Here is a 19,957-nt window from a genome sequence, read left to right as displayed (position 1 = left end):
AAGTAACAAAATACTTCAGGAGATTTTTCTGGTATCTGTACAGTTTGAGTCTGCATTCTTATGATGATGTTTTACTTCTACAGTACTCGCTACATTTGAACACAATTATCCGGACATTCAGTCAACATGGAGTTTATTCTTTTTTCAACATCTGCAAGATGACATAACCCAAAATAGATGTCAATCAGGATTGACTTATTGATTGCTTTCTTGGGGCCGGTACGGCGGAACATGAACAAAAGGAGCTTTAAATACAAAGATGATGCAAGAAATTCAGACAAGCAAGATATTTCCCATGCATGGATTTAATGACAAGAGTTGTGTATTTTTTATTGTTATTATGAGATCATTTGGGTTTTTTTATTTCATTGAGAAAGCAAAACAATATCGTTAAATAGAGTTCATTGTGACTAAAAAAAGGCCTATACACTTTAAGTACACTTTAATGTCACACTGAGACTTGATGTGGTCAAAATGTCACCTATAAACAGGTTGTACTCGTCAAACAAGGCATACTTGCATTAGGGAAAATTTGTTTGCAGAGGATGTCCGCTGTGAGTGGAACAAGTTTTGAAAACGGTGGTTATTCCCCATAAATGCGGCGCTTTTCTATTTGTTAAGCTTTCAACAGGCTTTTACTGTTGACTGTGCCTAATCATCGCTTCACACCTTCCGGCAGGATGGAAATAGACTTGCATGCTTGCGTGTCTGCTCTGAGGAATGATGCTGTCCTCACAAACGCTTCAGTCACTTTTGTTTAATGTCTTTTTTAATGGTTCATCTATAACTTTTGTAAGGCAAATACAGTGTCCATGATAAGTCTGTACAATACGCCGTTGAAATGCCGGCCTATTGTGAAATTCAAACAAATTTGACAACAACAAAGCATTTAAATTTTTTTTCCATAATTCATGTCACCTACACCCTGTACAACTCAAATGATCTTTTTCTCTTACATTTTTTTTTTTTAGAGAGGGGAAGAAAAATGAAAAAAAACTGCAAGAATGTGCTCGCGCAACTGTCCACACCCTGGTGTGTTTGTGTTCAAAATTAAACAACCAAATTCAAACCCTCGGGTCTTTGTCAAGATGGATGAAATTATGAAAGCAAAAAATGTAAATGCCAGGAAAAGCTTACTCATTTTATTTGAGGTTTATCAGAGGCTCTTAAAATGGCGGTATAGGTGTGTGTTGACTTTCATTTTACATGTCTTTGAATGTGATTGGTTCATTTTTACAGTCACATGCCAATTTTAAGACTATGAAAACGGTGTTACCATGTTGCTCGACCATTTCACTGTGCCTAAAAGTCCGGCAACGGCAGCAGATGGACGAGTCAAAAGTCATCCCTAAAGTGGTCAATTGGACAACGAGATGCCAAAATCATGTAATTAGCGACGTCAAGCTTTAATCGGTTCAATCTCTGCTTTAAGACCAGGAAATAAACCGGATACTGTTGGAGGCGGGGAGGGAGAGGATGTTGTGGTCACGGCGGGATCCTTTCGCCGTCCTCTGCGTCATCCAGGTCCTCCGCCTGTTCGTTTGAATTTGGGCTGAGGTGAAGTGTGAAATCATTGGCTGGAAATGGAGAAGTTCTTGCAAGAAGTTTTATCTGAACGTTCAGGGCACAAGTGTGATACAAGCAGTCGTTGTGGTCAAGGCGCAAATGCGCAAAAGCAACATCTCGAGACAAGTCTTATGTATTCTAAGCTGGGCGTAACTCCCAATGGGTATCTCCCATTCGGTTTCTGGATGACCGCTCTAATGCTCTTATTATTTCTTACAAGAGCTGTCAGTTGAGCGCGTTTTTATTGGCATTAATTTAAATGAATTTTAACGGGATTAATTTTTTTTCTTGCGAGATTAACGCGTCAGACGTCACAGCGGATGTTACGTTGTTATATAAATAAACCAGAAACAACAAGCGCGCTGCACATGTCCACGCACGTTTGTTTTGCCAGCCACGGAAGCGCGAGACACCGAAAACGGACACATTAAGAGTTTATGAATGGAAAGTTTACTTTTAAAAAGTTGCCAGATTGTTCCACTGACAAGACCAAAGTTACCTGCATGTTTTGCAGTCGTAAACTGAGCTATCATCTAGCACGTCGAGTGTGAAATACCACTGAATGGCCAAGCACACAGCTGACGTGGGTACTCCGCCCCCTCGTCTCAGACAGACAGCTATGGATCATTTCAAAGCGAAGAAAATGGATAACACGACGAAGAACAAATTTGCTGAAGCCATAGCTAAATGTATGGCTACTGCATGCAAGCCTGTCAACATTGTCCACAGCTCGACTCAAGCTGAAACTGACGCGATTGTTACTTGTTTGGAACTATTTTGTGTGGAAGGTCAGTGTTCCGTGGCCATATAAATAAAGCGGGTGGAGCTTCTCTGTGTTCGTCTGACAGCGACGGTGCCCTCAGGCACCTCGAGATTTCAGCGGTGCAGTGGTAGCAACCTAGCGAACACACTGAAAATAAAACGTCTCCAGTGTTGTCATCTAACCAAGTGTAGTCATCCGAAATGATGTCTACACAAAATCGTAGAGACTTACGAGCAAGAAGGACCAACAGAATTCATACATGGCAATTTTCCGCGGAAATCCGCCGTTTTATTTCTTACATTGATCATTTTTGTGAATCGTCTAAATCCGTTGAGAAAAATTTAGGGGCGGTCAGATACCTTATCGTCGAGTTTTCACGAGCTCTCCCGAACGGTCTCTCTGTTTTCCGTTTGTAAACAGCCCTGCGATTGGACGTGTATGAAAGCTTCAACTAATCAGATCATTGAAGGCATTATTTGTTGCGGGAGTCTTAGCTCGATTATATACGGCCCAGCGATTGGTTAACTACAAGCGATTGGACCAATCAAATTGCATGTAACATATTGTTTTACCTGATTCATGGCGGCCTCTTCGTCTCGCAAATCCGTGGATGCGTGGCACTGACAGATCATGCTACAAAAGTGAAAAAACATGCCGACAAAATCGCCATTCGACGGAGCAATTATTCTTTGGGATCGGCATTTTTCAAACAAACTTCGTCAGCGGATACAACTAAAGACGTTACGCGCTGGGGTACTTACTTTGGCTGAACCAAGCAACGAAATCTGCTCCACTGACGCCCCTCGCCGATAGACAGGTACACTCCGAGGTATATACTTTTTTATTCAAATATACGAGGATGATCTTTTCAATTTTATTTGGTATGCATTTGTAGCAACAGCATGATAACATTTATTTGTTTTTATTTGCGTTTTATATTCATATTGATAATTCACGTTTTGTCTTGGATAATAAAGCACGGTTATGCATAATAAATTGTATGCATAATAAATATTCACTATCACTGTATGAGGTAAGAATCAACAGCTTTTTATCACATTTACACAACACTTTATGAATACAAGTGATGAACAAATCTTAAATATGGCAGGGGATGTGTTTACTTTTTTAGTTTTGATTTTGAGCAGCAAATTTGGAGTTACATATTGGTGCTCACTAGGAATGCATAAGCAAAATTGCACAAATTTTCACTTGAAAGAATAGTGAACAATCTTGGGATTTTTTTTTCTGTTAAAGTTTCAAATAGTGTGTAAATTGAATACACTTCATCTTCAGCATGTTTAGTGCCACTTTTGTAAGTAACCACGCCCCGTCAAGGCCACGCCCCCGGCCAGGCCACGCCCCTTCCTCTTTTTTCATCACTCGCCATTGCCATGTATGCAGAATCAACATAGCCTGACTGCTGTGTTCAAAGCAAACTTGAGAAAAACGAAGTATGCAACCATGGCTTAAATCCACTGTAGGCTGAGTACTAGTTTACCTTAGATGTGCACTTTATAATGTTATATTGCTGTTAAAGCAGCTGTTGTGTGACAAAATATTTTTTTCACACTGTTGTTGATGGACAGTAATATTGTGTGAGAGATTATGTGTGAATAACTGCTCCAAGTGAAAAATGTTCATGTAAAATTATAAATCGAAATTGTTATTTGAGTAAATATTTGCATTTTGCACATAGAAAACTGATTCATGATTCCATGTTGATGAGAGCATTAAAATGGGGAAAAATAGGACAAAAAAATATAAAAGGAAATTCAGAAATTATAAAAAATGCGTGAGTAATCATGATTAATTTTTAGTTAATTTGAGTTAATTATGACAGTTGCATTTTTAATTAGATTCAATATTTTAATTGTTTGACAGCTCTATTTCTTACTGATATGACCAAATACTTTTTTTTTCGAAAGTGTGCTTTTACTAACTGTTACAACATTTTGGCTTTTCTAGAAGCTGTCTCAATACTGACATTTACGAATACCATAATTGTTTGCAGGACTTTTGCTTCTGGTTGGAACAAGACTGTAGGTGTGAAACCGCAGGCCAGCTATGAGATGTAAGTACAGTGTTTTCTGGTCTATGTCTGCAAAAGGTGTTAACATTATTTTCCGTTGCTAGGGCAGTTCAAGTCGAGGTCATACCATAAGGTTCAAGTGGAAGTCACATCATAAGGTTCAGAGCAAGGTCACACTATAGTCAAAGTACTGTGTATCTGTCCGCAATGAGTCGTTAAGCTAAACATGCAAATAGCTAAATGATGGCTTCAATACCAATTTGGAGAAGGACTTAGAGAAAAGTTTAGAAATGACAGTTGATTTAAATAAGAAGGAAATTACAGACACAGGCAAAAAAATGTCCAACAAAAGTTCGGGTTGAAAAAGCTATTAAAAAAAAAAAAAATCCAGTGCCAAGCTCTCAGTGTAGACAGTTGATCTTCAGTGCGTTCTTCTGGATGTAAAGACAGAGGTGCAATGTCTTGAAATCGTTGTTCTACCATCACAAGCGCATACGGAGATCTGACAATGAAGCACGATGTCACCAAAGCACCAAAATTTGTGGTTGCACGCTACACCCGAACACAGTTTGAAGGCGTACCATCAAAGATATTCCCACTCCACAGTGAATCCATAAAAGTCACCCAGCTGTACCTCACTGACATCATGAAGTTATGGGATCTATACCACCAGCATTCAACCATTGGCAGAAAAATTGGCGACCTCACAGTCCGGGACTTGGCAGATGGTGGTATCCTATCCAACAGAGGTCAACAACTCCGGTCCAAGAAGGCCCTGATCCTGCATGTTTGAGATGTTTCCCTCCTCCAACACACCTGAATCAAGTCAATTTTATTTCGACAGCACTTAGTCACAGAAAAGTCTCAACCCACAGTTGACAAACATGAAACGACATCCTCTGCCCTTAACCCCCGGGAGTCAAATGATCAGAATCATTTTCGGGCTTCTGCCGAGCTTGCTGACGAGCTGATCATTTCAATCAAGTGTGTTGGAGGAGGGAAACATGTAAAGCATGCAGGCGAGGGGCCCTTGAGGACTGCAGTTGCTGACCCCTGCTGTACAAGCTGGAGTTTTGAGTCTGACTGGGAACCCGCTTCAGCGACTCGGCATCCCCAAAGAGCCATTCCACTCAGTCGCACTCTTTCCCGCCCAATCGCCCAGAGGTACTTGGCACACAACGCCGTGAGGTCATATCCGTTGCGGCTCATACGGTTCGCCTTTTTCTGCTTTTGCGCCATGTAAAAGCCACATATTCACCTGTATAGCTCTTGTCGCAGAACCTGATTTTCTGGATACGGCAGTCCACGAAGGAAAGGTCAAGTCAGGGAGATACAAATTGTTTCTGCCTTTGGATTACCGAGATTTGCCAGATCTAACATTCGAAAGGTAAGAAGGGGGGAGGCTACCTGTAACATGAGGCACCATTTGCACTTGAGTTTTTTGGGGGGTTTTTGTGTGATGCTTCATGACTTCTTGTCTGCTCATCTGTCTGTCTTTATTTAACACGAACACATTAAACCCTTTCTCTAAATTGCAGCTCAGTGCTTTGGAGTAAGAGTGACAAAGACGGCGTGCTTTTGTGACGATTAGTTAAGCCCAGTCCTGTCAATACCACACGTGGAAGGATACCATTTTTCAAAGCTGGAGAAAAAATAAGCCAGATTTCCTCAACGTTGGAGATTGTGTGCAAAGACTTTCAAGAAATTCAACGACTTGCAGGCGATGAGCAACCAAGACTACCATTGGCCTCCCTCATCAACAGACCAAAATGAGAGTTCACGCAGCAAGTGAGTGGTACTTTGGATCAGGTTAGACCAGTCAAATTACCTGGGTAAGGTTAGACAAGAGACAAAACGTGGTTATGTTTAGGAACGACTCTCATAGAACTGAAAATGCCAGCGACATGGCATATTCTATCAAAGTCAAGATTCATTGTGCCATTAGAATAAAGATTTGCTAGATGGACTACCACGCGTTGCCGTGAGAACGTGGCAAAACACACGCAATAAACGCGGCAGAACGTCACACAGCATGAGAGGACCAAATTGAGAGAGGGAAAGAAAGACGGCACAAATGCCTCACGTCACACATGGAGCGCTTTCAAGTTGTGTGCCGCTCTATGAAGTGGTCTTCAATCACTCTTTCATCCCTTCCTCTTTTGCTCTTTTCTTCCTTCTTACAATTTTGTTCCTCCCCTTCCTCCATTCCTTCCTTCCATCCATCCATCCTTCTTCCTTTCCTTCAGCATTCAATCTCTCCTCCCTTCTTCCTTCCACTCTTCCTTTCATATGTCATGGTTGTCTCCTGGTTCTTCCTTCCTTCACCCCTTTTAATTCCTTCCATGCCTCCATCCTTTCTTACCTCTCTTCGCTCTTGGGCCCCAAAAATCTGTACCCGTTGTCTCTCGTTAAAAGTTTGACACACGCAGGGAATATTGGTCCAGTGTCCAGAAAAGCGGCATAGAAATCTGATGCATTATCACTAGATCCTCTTCAATGCAATAGATAGGACCAAGGTGGGGCACAACATTCCAGCGCCCTAATCTGCCTGTCACATCAGAATGTTGTGGCTCTGTCTCCATCGCTGTCGATGTACGTCGACATACTGTATGTCTGTGCTCTGTCTCTATTCATCCCAGCATCTCCACGTTCAGCATTGGCATGCCAACTACCTGGACGAGAAAAGCTCAGAAGCGTTCACGCGCTGTCTGCTGGAATTGCCATCTACTGATTTTAAATGTTGCATCCTTTTGTTGCACTGCAATTTCAAAGGTAAGTTTGCTAAAATTGGCTACTAGCTTGTTTTCGTGTTGACTTGGCGTGGTGCTCACTAACAGACGTGGATGCGTGTGGCGAGACAGACAGACAGACAGACAGACAGACAGAATAGGATAGACAGATGGGGAGGGAGGGAGGTACACCTCTTACCACAAGAGGTCGCTGTTTGTTTTAACAAGGAATCGGCTGCTGCAAACTCTTCAGCCAACTAGGTAAAATATCAAAATGAGTTCAAGAAATTTTACCAAGAACATAATTTTATTTTGGGGAGCGTAAGGTTATGATTAATGAAAAAAAAACAGACTGCAAAAACCTGTTGACTGGTAAAATCAATTTCCCTTTGGCTTGCATGTTATCAAAAATGAACACCACAAGCACACTTTGAAAAATCTTAGACCACAAATTAACATTATTTGGAAAGGCATGTAATGAAGTCTCATTTAATGGCTTTAAGGAAATAAAACCTTCGGTTTTGACAAAGTGGATTCAATTTGTCAAACTTTGCACCGCTGTTTACGCATTTATTGGCCTACCTTTGAAACCTAAGGTAATATTTAACAGCAAAGTCGGATAGACATCCAACTAAATACCCGTGAGCACTATTTCTTGACGCCGCGCGCGTGCTGTTGTGACTTTTTGGGACCCGTATTGTTGATTCTTCTTTTTTTTAAAATCATGGTTAGTTAAATGACAGCACGTGCTCTTCTATTAGTTGGCGTTTTACAGGAGTATTGATACATTTTTGCTTCATCTATTCAGGTCTCCATTGCCAAGGTGGTCCTCGGAATTCTTGGACTGGTGGTGGTTGTTGTTCTGATCACAGTGCCAACTGTGATTTACTTAAAAGGTAGGTGTTTTTTTTTTTTTTTAACCCCAATCGTTATTTGAGGAAGAGCAGATGATTAAATTTGTCTTTCAAGGCCAAACACAACAGAAGTTAAAGTTAATAGTTAACATTTACGTATCATCAGCAGTTCTAAGTTGTTTGCAACCTTCTGAAGCATCTATCCTGTCCACTCTCTCCTCCCCCCTGTCGTTTATGGTCATCATCATAAGGATCACGTGAATATCCAATATCGGAAGATCTTCTTTACTCACCATTGGAACGAAAGCAAAGCAACAGCGCACCTAAAATTAGGCAATAGGAACAGGTCACATCAGATTTGTGTCAAGAAGACGGTAATGACATGAAAACCTATGGTACAAAGAAAACATATTGTAGTTCCAATGGTAAAATGACAACAAAACATATAGTTAGCAGACCACGCGCTTAAGATTTTAAAGACACAATTTGGAGAAGACTCTCGAGCGCCTCTTCGAGCAGCGTTTCCAACAGGCTGTAAAGTACAAAGTCGAGTCGAGCTATTTGACCGCATATTGCAAGTTTTTTTCCCCCCTGATCCTTTAGGACAGTTGAATGAGTATTTTATTATTCTTTTAAAAATACTTGCCAATTATTTTACAAGCTGCTGTCAGTTTTAGACTTTTTTTTGTGTGTAATAATTTCTTTTGACGATATGTTGAGAGACTTTTTCTTCCCACCATCGCGAAAAGTTTGCTATTGCTATTACACTCCTTCAGAATTAAGAAAAGAGATGACACCGGCAAATTTTTAATCCTCACTCCACTACTTTCTGGTTTATGGAGAATGAGGCAAGATGTTAGAACATGGACTTGCATTTTAGCAATCATTTGCATTCTGGAGCAGACAGAAGAATAATTTTAACTGAAACGGTGAAAGGAGAAAATCAATTCTTCGATACGCATTACCCATATTTCGACCCAAATGTCATGTGATCTTGCTTTATGCTCTACAACATTTCAAGTTTTGCTTAGTTTTTTTGCTACAGTAATAAAACAAACAATGGATGGTGATCAGACCAATACTGTTGTCTTCAGCTCATTCTTCTTCCTTGGACCAGAGCCCATTTGCCCACAAGTGTTTGAGAGATCGAGAAGCTTGAGTCAACATCAGTGCAGAGTGTGCCGCATCCAATTTTCTTTTTTTTTTTTTCCAGAGGAGCAGATTGAAATCACGGACAGAAGGACTTTCACACTGGAGGACGTGTTCAACAGTTCCCTCAAACCCAAATCTTACAACATCTGGTGGATCTCCGGTGGGTATCCAAGACGTTCGCCGCTTGGAATTCCAGTGCCAGTCAAATAGGAGCACCACATTTATTTGTTTATTGTAATTCTAAGTGAAGTAATTTTCTTTGTAGATGATGAGTACCTGCACAGGCGACAAGGCTCCGTCTATCTTTATAATGTCACCACGGGGCAGTCGTCCGTCTTCTTGAGCGCGGACACGTTTGTAAGTTATCCCTCTCGTTTTAGCAACTGCTTCCATCAATCTCTGAAAGTTTTAGAACGTGTGAAGTTAGAATTGTGACTGGTGGGGCCCAGGAACAGATTTGATCTTTCACCTTAGCAAAATTTGGGCCGATCAGAATCATCTGCAATTGACCCTGTATCAGGCCATTTGCTCATGAAATGTTGTCGTTTCCCATTCAAACAGAGCGAAAAAGGCGCTTCCGACTTTCAGCTGTCTGCTGATGGCAGATATGTGGCATTTATGAGCAACTACTCAATGGTGAGGCTCAGCTTTTGTTTCATTGTCAACGTCATGACAAAGTGCCTTTGGTGATGTTTATTTTATTTTTATTTTCATAATCATAGTGAACATTTTGCGCATGCGCCTGAAAAGTAACATCCATCCTGTCATTCTGGGGTAACATCCCCTTTAAGACCCCCCCCCCCACCCCCATGTTTTCAGTGACATAACAACCAGCGTTTTGTCTTCCTTCAGCGGAGGCTAAAACAGCAGCTAATTAGCAAATATTGACACATTTGTTTCCCAGCATACCTGAGCTTAACTTAACCCGTCCACTCTGTATTAAAAATAAAGCTATTTTTGTGAAACAGTATACGATCAGCGTGCAAACGGAATCATGTTGCTAAGCGACGGTCGATCGTGTTTTCAACGCTTGCATGAGCCAAGAGTGTCCACATTGTCAGCAAACTCACATATTCATCCATCCATCCATCCATTTTCCGATCCGCTTTATCCTTAAAAGGGTCGTGGGGGGTGCTGGAGCTTATCCCAGCTGTCGTCGGGCAGTAGGCGGGGTACACCCTGAACCGGTTGCCAGCCAATCACAGGGCACACAGAGACGAACAACCATCCGCGGTCACGCTCACACCTAGGGACAATTTCGAGTGTTCACTCAGCCTGCCAAGCATGTTTGTGGAATGTGGGAGGAAACGGGAGTACCCAGAGAAAACCCACGCAGGCCCGGGGAGAACATGCAAACTCCACACAGGAAGGCCGAACCCACGACCTCTGCACTGTGAGGTCAACGCGCTAACCACTGGAGCCACCAGGCCGCCCAAGCTCACATATTTTCCATTGAAAATCTATCGCAGAAAATCTACCGGTACTTAAAACAATAACTTCAATGAAAAATTGTAACTTTTGGAGGTTTAGATGGGGATTTATCATTCCGCGGGCAACTTGTCGGTCTTCTGACTTGTATGTTTGTCCCACTTGTTTTTGCACATAATGACAACTGCACATTTCCTGTCCTGATAGTTGTGGAGGCATTCATTCACAGCTTCATACTCACTTTATGATCGGGCTTTGAAGTAAGTATGCGGAGAGATTGGATTTTGGATCTTTTTGTTGCTTTCTTTTGATACTGTCATTTGGCCACCTCAGCAAGTTTGTGGAACCTTCCTACCTGCCTGAAGAAATCCAATATTTGGCTTGGGCGCCGGCAGGCAACAAACTGGTGAGTGCGACTGAATCAAGTTTGAACTCGCGATGTCGGCTTTGCGTGATGGATTAGTGAAACCTTGATCTGCCTTTGCCAAACACGTATGTCAGCTGCAAGGTAGAGAGAGATGATTGAGCCGTCACACACTTGTTCTCTTTTGGATTTCTAGGCCTTTGTGTGGAAAAATAATGTGTACATAAAGACCAGCCCAGATTCATTGCACCAGCAAGTGACGTTCAATGGCAAGGAGAATCAGATTTTGAACGGAATTCCAGATTGGGTATATGAGGGTAAGTAAGAAGTAGTAAGAGATAAAGATGCACCTCCAAATGATGATTATTTAACAAGAAACTGATTCCATCGATCATGCTTGCATCATGAACTGAGCCATACTGAATTGTAATGCCACTGAATCAAACGGAATTGAATCGTTCCACTTTAAAATGTACCGTCCTTGAAGCATATTGCACCCCATGTATCAAAGTACGTCTGGAATCGGCTTCTATTGAAGAGCTGCACATGCCTAATAATTACGTTTGCCAGTTTCTGATGATTTCGGTGACTATTGCGGGAGTTCCTTTTGCCAGAGGCTACTAACATTTATGTCCAAACATGTACACTTTTATTCAAAACACACATTGTTGTTCCCCCTACCAGAGGAGATGTTCTCATCCAATCAGGGCCTCTGGTGGTCCCCAGGAGGGAAATATGTGGCCTATGTTGAGTTCAATGATACAGGGGTGCCCACTGTCGAGTTCTCCTGGTATGGAGATCGTCAGTATTCCCGTACTGTTTCTATCCCATATCCCAAGGTGGGTACCCGTCCATGAGCCGAAACCTTCACGCATATCCAATGATGGTTAGCCATAAAGTCTGAGCCCCTTAACCCTTCGCACATATCCAAAGATGGGGACACTCTCCATGGCCTTCATGCCTGATGTCAATTGTTTTGTATTGTTGTCTTCAGGCAGGTTCCCCAAACCCAGAGGTGAAGCTGTTTGTTGTGGACACAGACAACACGACAATGATCACTGAGGTTCTTGTTCCAGAAGCATTCAAGTCGCAGTAAGAGAACCCCCACGGCGATTAAAGTTACACAATGTTTCGGCTGAAGATGACATTTTGCCATCTCGGAACAAATAGGGAGCATTACTTGGCCACAGTGACTTGGGGGACTGACCAGCGTCTTGCCATCCAGTGGCTTCATCGGCTCCAGAACCACCTCATCCTTCAGATCTATGACCTCCGGGGCTTCACCTGGGAGCCAGTTCAGGTACAAAACAAGTGGCGTGCTGTTTCCACATTCTTTTGAGTATGACCTTACATCTTTACGTATATTTGGTGCCCTGGGATGCAAGTAACCTGATTCTTCATAAAAGAGGCTCCCAGCTGTTTCAGGGCTATCCCAGTTGAATTTTACCATCAAACTAAATCTTAAAACCGTCAGGTGTGCGCAAGTGCTAATTGTGGAATTCAAAAGCAGATTTAAACATTTCAAGCAAGTGTCACAGTTCATTGAACTGAACAGCAAGAGCGACGTGACAAAAGTTTGACGTGAAAACAAAAACACTATCAAACAACAAAGGGCAGCGGACCGAGTCTCATGGGAGGAAGGTCGAGGAACAGATCAAAACACAACAACAACAACCAAATACCTCTACAAGGCAAGGAAAGTAATATTTTGATTGATTAGTATCAAAATTAAAAGGATTGGTATTATTACTATTGTTATTGTTATTAAATACATAAAAATCACAGTAGTTCTACAAGAAGCACAAGTGCATCCAATAGGCAGAAGCATTTTTCCAGCTGACGAGAATGGAAGTTGCGAATCAAAATGGAATCCCGTAGCAGTGCACATTCATTTGATCCTCCAGCAAATCCCAACGCAGAGGACCGTAGTCTTGCCCCGGGACACGGGATGATCACTGATGGAATCCAAAGCAAAAATAGGACCACGGGAGGGATAGGATGAGCAGAGGATGCAACAGACCGTTGAGGACTGGGTGAGAAGCCTTGTTGCGGGTATAGACCGAGTAGGCGAAAAAGAACATGCAAACTCATCACAGGAAGGCCCAAGCTGGAATCAAACCATGCACCTCTGCACTGTGAAGCCGATGTGCTAACCAGTCGATCGCTGTGCCGCCCCCCCATATATAATTCAAGACACACAAAAAAATAGCATCAAGATGGCAGTGTTATTGAACATTATTTAATGCCACTTGAATGCAAATGGTAAAACAATGCTCACAGACATATCTTCTTTATCCTCTGCAAAAAAAAAAGAGACTAATATTACTGCAGCTTACTGTTGAGTTCTGACAACCGTTTCCATGTATGTCTGTATTAGACTGCCCCCAGATGGCCGAGAGATGTACACTAAAAATAGCAGCACAATGTCCATGGAATGAAAGCAAAAATGTTGCAAAAACTGTTTCAAGTTTAACACCTTTTCAGAAACTACAATATTATTGAGTGCTATTTTTCTTGTGAAAAAACACATTACAAACATCTTTGTATTCTGCTATGCTGCCCAGAAAGAAAATCACGGTAAATACATTTCTGATCAACAAAGTGGGATTATAATAACTTGATACTGCCGATGAACAAATATCTGTGTGAGAATTATAAAATGAGTTCTCTGTCTTGCTTTTTTGTAGCATCTGGATGTGAAAAGCACCACTGGTTGGATTGGACGGGTAAAAATTAAACAACTACATGCTCTACTCTGAAACAGAATAATGGAAGACATTTTGAGCTATGCTAACATCTTTTTCTGGCTAGTTTTCTCCATCAGCTCCAGTTTTTGCCGAAGATAAGATGAGTTACTACGTGTTGATGAGTGACTCCAAAGGTTACAAGCACATCCATCATGTTGTGGAGGTTGGCTAAGTAGACAAACTAACATGAAAGAATGTACCATAGTATTAGAATGATGTTTTGGGGTAAACTATGACAACTTTTCCTTCGCAGGGCAACGCGACGGCAATTACCACAGGAGAATGGGAAGTCATTGCCATTCAGAAAGTAACGGCAGATAGTGTGTGAGTCCATTTTGATTTTTGGGGGGTATTTCTACTTGTATTTGGATCCCTCGGGTGAAAAAAATAACAACTGCTTTAGGTGTGTTAATCTTGTTGCAAGGTGGTTGATGTGAGTGAGTTGCTCCTGGTTAGCGCGTCTGACACACAGTTCGCCTGTTTGGGGTTCGAATCTTGGCTTCCTGCATGCACTTTGTTTTTTCTCTCCATGCTTGTGTGGATTTACTCGGTCGACTTCTGTTTCCGCCTACACCCGCAACACATGCGCCTTAGGTTAATTTGAAGTCTCGAAATTGCGCATTGGTGCCAATGTGAGTGTGAATGGTTGTCTGTCTAGATGTACCCTGCAGTTGGCTGGCAACCAGTCCAGGGTTTACCTCGCCTCCCGCCTAAAGTCTGCTGGGATAGGCTTCCGACACAACGGGAAAGAAAATGGTGGCGGCGGTAGACAGTGCGGTAGTGTAGTGCTTAGAAGGTTTTCCTCACGGACGAGGGGTGTTGGGTGCAAATGCATTGCCCATTCGGTGCGAATGTGAGCTGGAATGGTTGATTGAAGGAAAAGAAATCCAAGTGTGATATTTTATATTGATGTATCTCGCAAACCTCTGTGAAGGTTCTTGATACTTTAATATTCATGATTTTCCACAGATATTTCTCTAGCAACCAAGAGGGAGGCAAACCCGGAGGAAGGAATATTTATAGGTAAGGCATTAATGCCGTTGTGAGTTCTGTACGTACTTACTTTTAAATGTGCAGCTGATACGGCGCGTGCTTGTTGCAGATGGAGCAAGGGAGAGGTCAAGTGCCTGACTTGCAATCTGAGTGGTGATACCTGCCAGTATAATTCCGCTTATTTCAGCCAGAATGCGAAATTCTACCTCATGAGCTGCCGTGGTCAGTTCTTGTCTTTTTGTGTCCAATACGTTTATAATATGTTGTGTGAAATATCATCAAGTTGTTTATTGTTTATCAAAGGTCCTAGCATACCTTACAGTTCCCTCATGGATAACAAGGAGGGCAAAGGTGAGAGCTGCTTGCATAAGGAAAAGAAAAGTTCTTTTTTTGTTTTACAAATTTTTTACTAATTTATTTTATCATAAGAGCTGAAGCGATTGGAGGATAACAGCCAATTCACCCAAGGCATTTCTGACATCCAAATGCCCACCATGCGTCGAGGAACTATCAAGATTGCTGGATACAGTGAGTTCATTCAGCTGGCTCTTTTGCATTCGGCGGCAGTTTCTGGCATGCACATTATGTGCATGGCGACACGCCTCAAAATAAAAAATGACTACTGAAATGTTTTTTTCCATTGTGTGATGGCATGATGATGTTTTTGAGATTCACTCCTGAGGCAATCCTACTAATAATTAGCATTATTATCTGGGTTGGTTTTCTCGAATGATTGATTTTTTTTCTAAATGAATGAATGAAATATGTTAGGGTTTGGTCACTTCACTGAAGACTAAATTGCCCATAGGTCTGATTGTGAGTAAATCTCGTCTTTTTTTTTTTGGCCATGACAGAGCTCTGGTACGAGATGTTTTTGCCACCAGGCTTTGATGAGTCCAAGAAGTACCCCTTGTTGCTGGATGTGTAAGAGTACATCACCAGCCCCGCAAAAACTCGTAGGCAACAAACTGGGCATCGTACATCATACCACGAATCAACCTTTGCAGGTATGCCGGTCCCTGCAGCCAGAAGGTAGACTTCACGTACAGCGTGGGCTGGTCCACATACCTGGCCAGCACAGAGAAAATCATCGTCGCCAGCTTTGATGGGAGAGGCAGCGGTTACCAAGGCGACAAGCTAATGCACGAAATCTATAAACATCTCGGGTCCTATGAGGTGGAAGATCAGATAACCGCAGCCAGGTAAGGAGGCTGAAGGGTCAACAATCAGTTCTCCTCCTTCTACGAGAAGGCCTTAACTACATTTTTGTTTCAGGGAATTCATCAAAATGGGATTTATTGACAAAGACAGAGTTGCTATATGGGGATGGGTGAGTAGTCCAACTAGCTAATGTTTAAGTCACTTGGCACCTAGTAGGACTCTAAAAAAAATTCATCTATTTTTTTGTCAGTCTTATGGTGGGTATGTGGCTTCCATGGCCTTGGGATCTGGAAGTGGAGTCTTTAAATGTGGAATGGCAGTTGCTCCAGTCTCCAAATGGGAATATTATGGTATGTTGTATTTTTCTATTTACAAATTTCACATGAAAGTCATCACCCCTCCATTGTAAGGGTTACGTTCCACACCACGACCGCAATAAGCGAAGTTTGTGATATTGAACTACTCTACTTAAATACACCCTAGACACATTTTTACTCACACTTTCAAAATACTGTAGTACAAATGCATTTAAACACATATCATAGATTGAGAATTTCAAGAGCATTTGATAACACAAAAATATTGCACAGTGCAACAGAGCCCTCTATGTGTTTACAGTCAACAAATCCTGTTTCTACAACCTAAAAAAAACGTATCATCTCACGATATACATCAATAATCGTGCCCAAAGATGTACAGTTTGAGATGAACCCACATCTGTCACTTTCTGTAGGGGTAAAAAGCAGGACTACAGAGGACGACGTTCAATCATTTTTAACTCAAACTAGGTGGTGCTGATGTACTTCCTGTTTTTGTTGTTCTTTTTCAAACTTACACCGTCTCAAATTAAATAATCCGCACAAACTAAATCCACAAAATAGCAGGACCCTGTGTCCAGAACACAGGGGTGGCATGGCTCAGAGATGGAGTGGTCGTCTCCCAAGCCAGAGGTTGTGAGGTTCAATCCCCGGTCATTGCGACCTTGTCGAAGTGTCCCTGAGCAAGATACTGAACCCCCAGTTGCTCCTGATGCTGTGTCATCAGTAGGTAAATGAGGGAGTGTAAAGCGCTTTGAGTACCTAAGGTAGAAAAATTCTATGTAAGTGACTTCCCACTTACCATTTAGATGGAGAGGGGGTTTGCAATACATCAACTATCAACATCTCACTTTGGGTTCTTTCCAGATTCCATCTACACCGAGCGGTACATGACAAAGCCAAGTGACAATCTAGTCGCCTACACTGTAAGTTTGCATGCACACTCTTCAACTGTGTAGCTACTATGTGTCCAAATTCGATCCCATTCTGCACAGAACTCCACAGTTACTGCACGGGCCAAGAACTTCCATTCAGTGCAGTATCTCCTGGTTCACGGAACAGCTGATGGTGAGTCATATTACTTAAGGTTATTTAGAACAAGTGTGATAGAATAGTGCTTAGCGCAAATGCCTGACAGCAGAGAGGTCCTCAATTCCACTCTCAGCTCGGGCCATCCTGTGTGAGTTTGCATGTTTTCACCGTGCTTATGTGGGGTTTCCCCAAGTATCTACTCCATCCTTTTCCCACATTCTGAAAATGTGTGCATTAGGTTCATTGACGACTTGAAATTGTCCATGGGTGCGAATGGTTATTTATGTGCCCTGTGATTGGCTGGTGACCAGTCCAGGTTGCGGCCTGTTTGTCGCCCAGTCAATTGGGATAGGCTCCACCATAGCCACAAAACTAAAAAGGACAACCAGTATCGAAAATCCACACACGATGACCAGACTATTTAAAGGTCTGAATGGGGACAGCTGGGTGCATGATCAAGTAACCACTCTCCACCCCAATTACCTGAACACAATCGAGACTGTATTATATAACATATGTTTATGTGCTTCCACTTCATAGACAACGTGCATTTCCAGCAGGCAGCTGAGATTTCTGAAGCTCTGGTGGATGAGCAGGTCGACTTTGAGGCCATGGTGAGCAAACAAGCCGTGCTGCCGATATGCGGGATGTCAAAATGAAATTCTGAATGTGTTGATGTTGTCCTTCAGTGGTACACGGACAAGAACCATGCGCTTCCTGGTTCTGCCAATCAACACGTCTATACCCACATGAGCCACTTCCTACAGAGGTGCTTTGCATAAAGTCTGTTGGATCAGCACTCCAGAACTGCATACATTGCACAAGGCGGACTGTACATAGAATGTTTACTTGTTTGGTTGTCTAAATGATTACTGTAATTTGAATGGGGCGGCACAGTGGCCGAACAGTACAGAGGTCATGGGTTCCAATCCTGGCTCCTGGCCTTCCTGTGTGGAGTTTGCATGCGCTTCCCGTGCCTGCGTGGGTTTTCTGTGGGTACTCCGGTTTCATCCCACTTTCCAAAAACATGCATGGTAGGCTAATTGGCTAAACACTCTCATCACACTTAGGGACAAGATAGTGTCTATTTTGTCTATAGGTGTGATTGAAAGTGTTTGATTTTCTGTGTGTGCCCTGCGATGGGCTGGCAACCAGTTCAGGGTGTACCCTGCCTACTGCCCAAAGACAGCTGGGATGGGCCCCAGCACGTCCCCGCCGTGAGGACAAGCGATTCAGATAATGGATGGATGGGATTTGAATGGAGGCCAACATTGTAGTAATAATGGATAAAAACTTAAGAGAAAAAAATGCACTCCACAACTTGGAACTGCTAATCCACCCAAGTAAGAAACAATGACTACTTATGTGACCTTCAAATCATTTGTATGCTGCTTTAGCTTGTATTTATGATCTCTGATGTTGCCATGCATGGTTGTCCTTTGCCCAGATACCCTCTTAAGTGGTCTACAATATTGGTGGACAATTAATATGTGACGTATAAACAAAATAAAGGTATTTTTCATCTATTATTTCAAAATATTTGAACATGGAAGAAGGAATATTGTTTGAAATGTTTAATTGTTTTGTTTTTTACTTATATTCTCAGGCCACTCTTTAAAATCAGTGTTCCTTTAAACCAGGGGTGTCAAACTCATTTTTGTCGCAGGCCACTTTGGAGTTACGTCTTCCCTCAGAGGGCCGTGACGACAGAAGCCGAATCAACGTTTCATCATGACATCATATTATTACTTGAACACAAAAAAATGCATGGCTTCCTTGTTTTGAAATCATTCAACTATTTGTTTGTTGTTTGTTCAATTATTGTTCAATTGAGTGTAAACAGGGTAACAAAATTAATTTAAAATCTCAACATTATTTATTATACATGACAATTTGACATCTTGGTACAGATTCTAGCAAGCATCATGGAAGTTGACACCCACAATTTGCTTTGGCGGGCCACATAAAATGACGTGGCGGGCCGAATCTGGCAACCGGGCCTTGCGTTTGACACCTGTGCTTTAAACTATGTGATGTGTGGCCTTCAAGTAAAAAAAAAAGGAACTTCACAAAATGTGAGCTGGAAATGCTTGTAAACAAAGTCGAGGTGCAGAAAAACAATTATTTTTGGTCAACTGTTTGAGTCAACAAGTGAAAGACAATATACACATTACAAATGCATAATGAATCATCCAAACATATTTTACAAAGATACATCCATTATTTTTACAGTATGCAGAGATGAAAGTGGACTTTTCTGAAAATTCCGGGAAAAAAATTAATATATATATATTAGCAGGTGTGTGTGTGTGTGTGTGTGTGTGTGTGCTTGATCGGCCAAGTGCGTGCGCACGCGTGTACACACACACACACACACACACACACACACACACACACACACGCACTTGGCCGATCACGCATGAATTTGTTTACACAAAACGCTATTCAAATACTCGACATTCAATGATTAATCTTCCTTTTATGTGCACACGTGTACCCTTTGTGGCTTCCGTTCGGGCCGAAATTTCGACATCTCCAAGGTATGGCGAGGCCATGAAAATGCGAGGCGAAGGTATTACTGTTGTAGCGACGCCACTCAAGCTAAGCGAGCCTCAGCAGGAGATAGTCCGCTGCTCTCTGCTGTGCGTGCTTCAGCTAGAACAAGTACGCAAGCGCGTCTTTTGATTTCAACCAATCAGCGCCGATGCAAGTGACGTCACACACGACAACAGCTAAGCTAAGTTAGCCGAGACGACACTCGAAGTCGGACGGACACGATTTTCTGCCAATCGGTGTTTTTCCCTTTTTGGCCAAATATA

The 19,957-nt window shown here is 42.2% G+C and overlaps 1 protein-coding gene across 2 annotated transcripts; it reads left to right on the top strand.

Annotated features, from left to right (window-relative positions):
* Nucleotides 1-5,623: 5,623 nt before the first annotated feature.
* LOC109528719 (dipeptidyl peptidase 4-like) lies at nucleotides 5,624-18,145 on the top strand. Of its 2 annotated transcripts, XM_019891656.1 has the most exons (28): nucleotides 5,624-5,748; nucleotides 5,900-6,149; nucleotides 7,001-7,133; nucleotides 7,899-7,986; nucleotides 9,158-9,256; nucleotides 9,362-9,453; nucleotides 9,658-9,732; nucleotides 10,732-10,784; nucleotides 10,858-10,930; nucleotides 11,085-11,205; nucleotides 11,573-11,727; nucleotides 11,883-11,980; nucleotides 12,059-12,188; nucleotides 13,576-13,614; nucleotides 13,700-13,798; nucleotides 13,889-13,959; nucleotides 14,605-14,658; nucleotides 14,738-14,850; nucleotides 14,932-14,979; nucleotides 15,058-15,156; nucleotides 15,483-15,552; nucleotides 15,636-15,830; nucleotides 15,904-15,958; nucleotides 16,040-16,139; nucleotides 16,974-17,032; nucleotides 17,102-17,174; nucleotides 17,679-17,752; nucleotides 17,828-18,145. In XM_019891656.1, the coding sequence occupies exons 2-28, from the start codon at nucleotides 6,085-6,087 to the stop codon at nucleotides 17,918-17,920; spliced, it is 2,424 nt and encodes an 807-aa protein (XP_019747215.1). In that variant the 5' UTR covers nucleotides 5,624-5,748; nucleotides 5,900-6,084; the 3' UTR covers nucleotides 17,921-18,145. The 2 variants fall into 2 exon arrangements, with proteins under 2 accessions (XP_019747215.1, XP_019747216.1); XM_019891657.1 differs by lacking the exons at nucleotides 5,624-5,748; nucleotides 5,900-6,149; nucleotides 7,001-7,133 and adding an exon at nucleotides 7,153-7,817.
* The last annotated feature ends 1,812 nt before the right edge of the window (nucleotides 18,146-19,957 follow it).

The sequence above is a fragment of the Hippocampus comes genome, unplaced genomic scaffold (genome assembly GCF_001891065.2).
Source record: "Hippocampus comes isolate QL1 unplaced genomic scaffold, H_comes_QL1_v1.1 scaffold174, whole genome shotgun sequence".
NCBI classification, from domain to species: Eukaryota; Metazoa; Chordata; class Actinopteri; order Syngnathiformes; family Syngnathidae; genus Hippocampus; species Hippocampus comes.
This window is presented reverse-complemented; position numbering and strand designations above follow the sequence as displayed.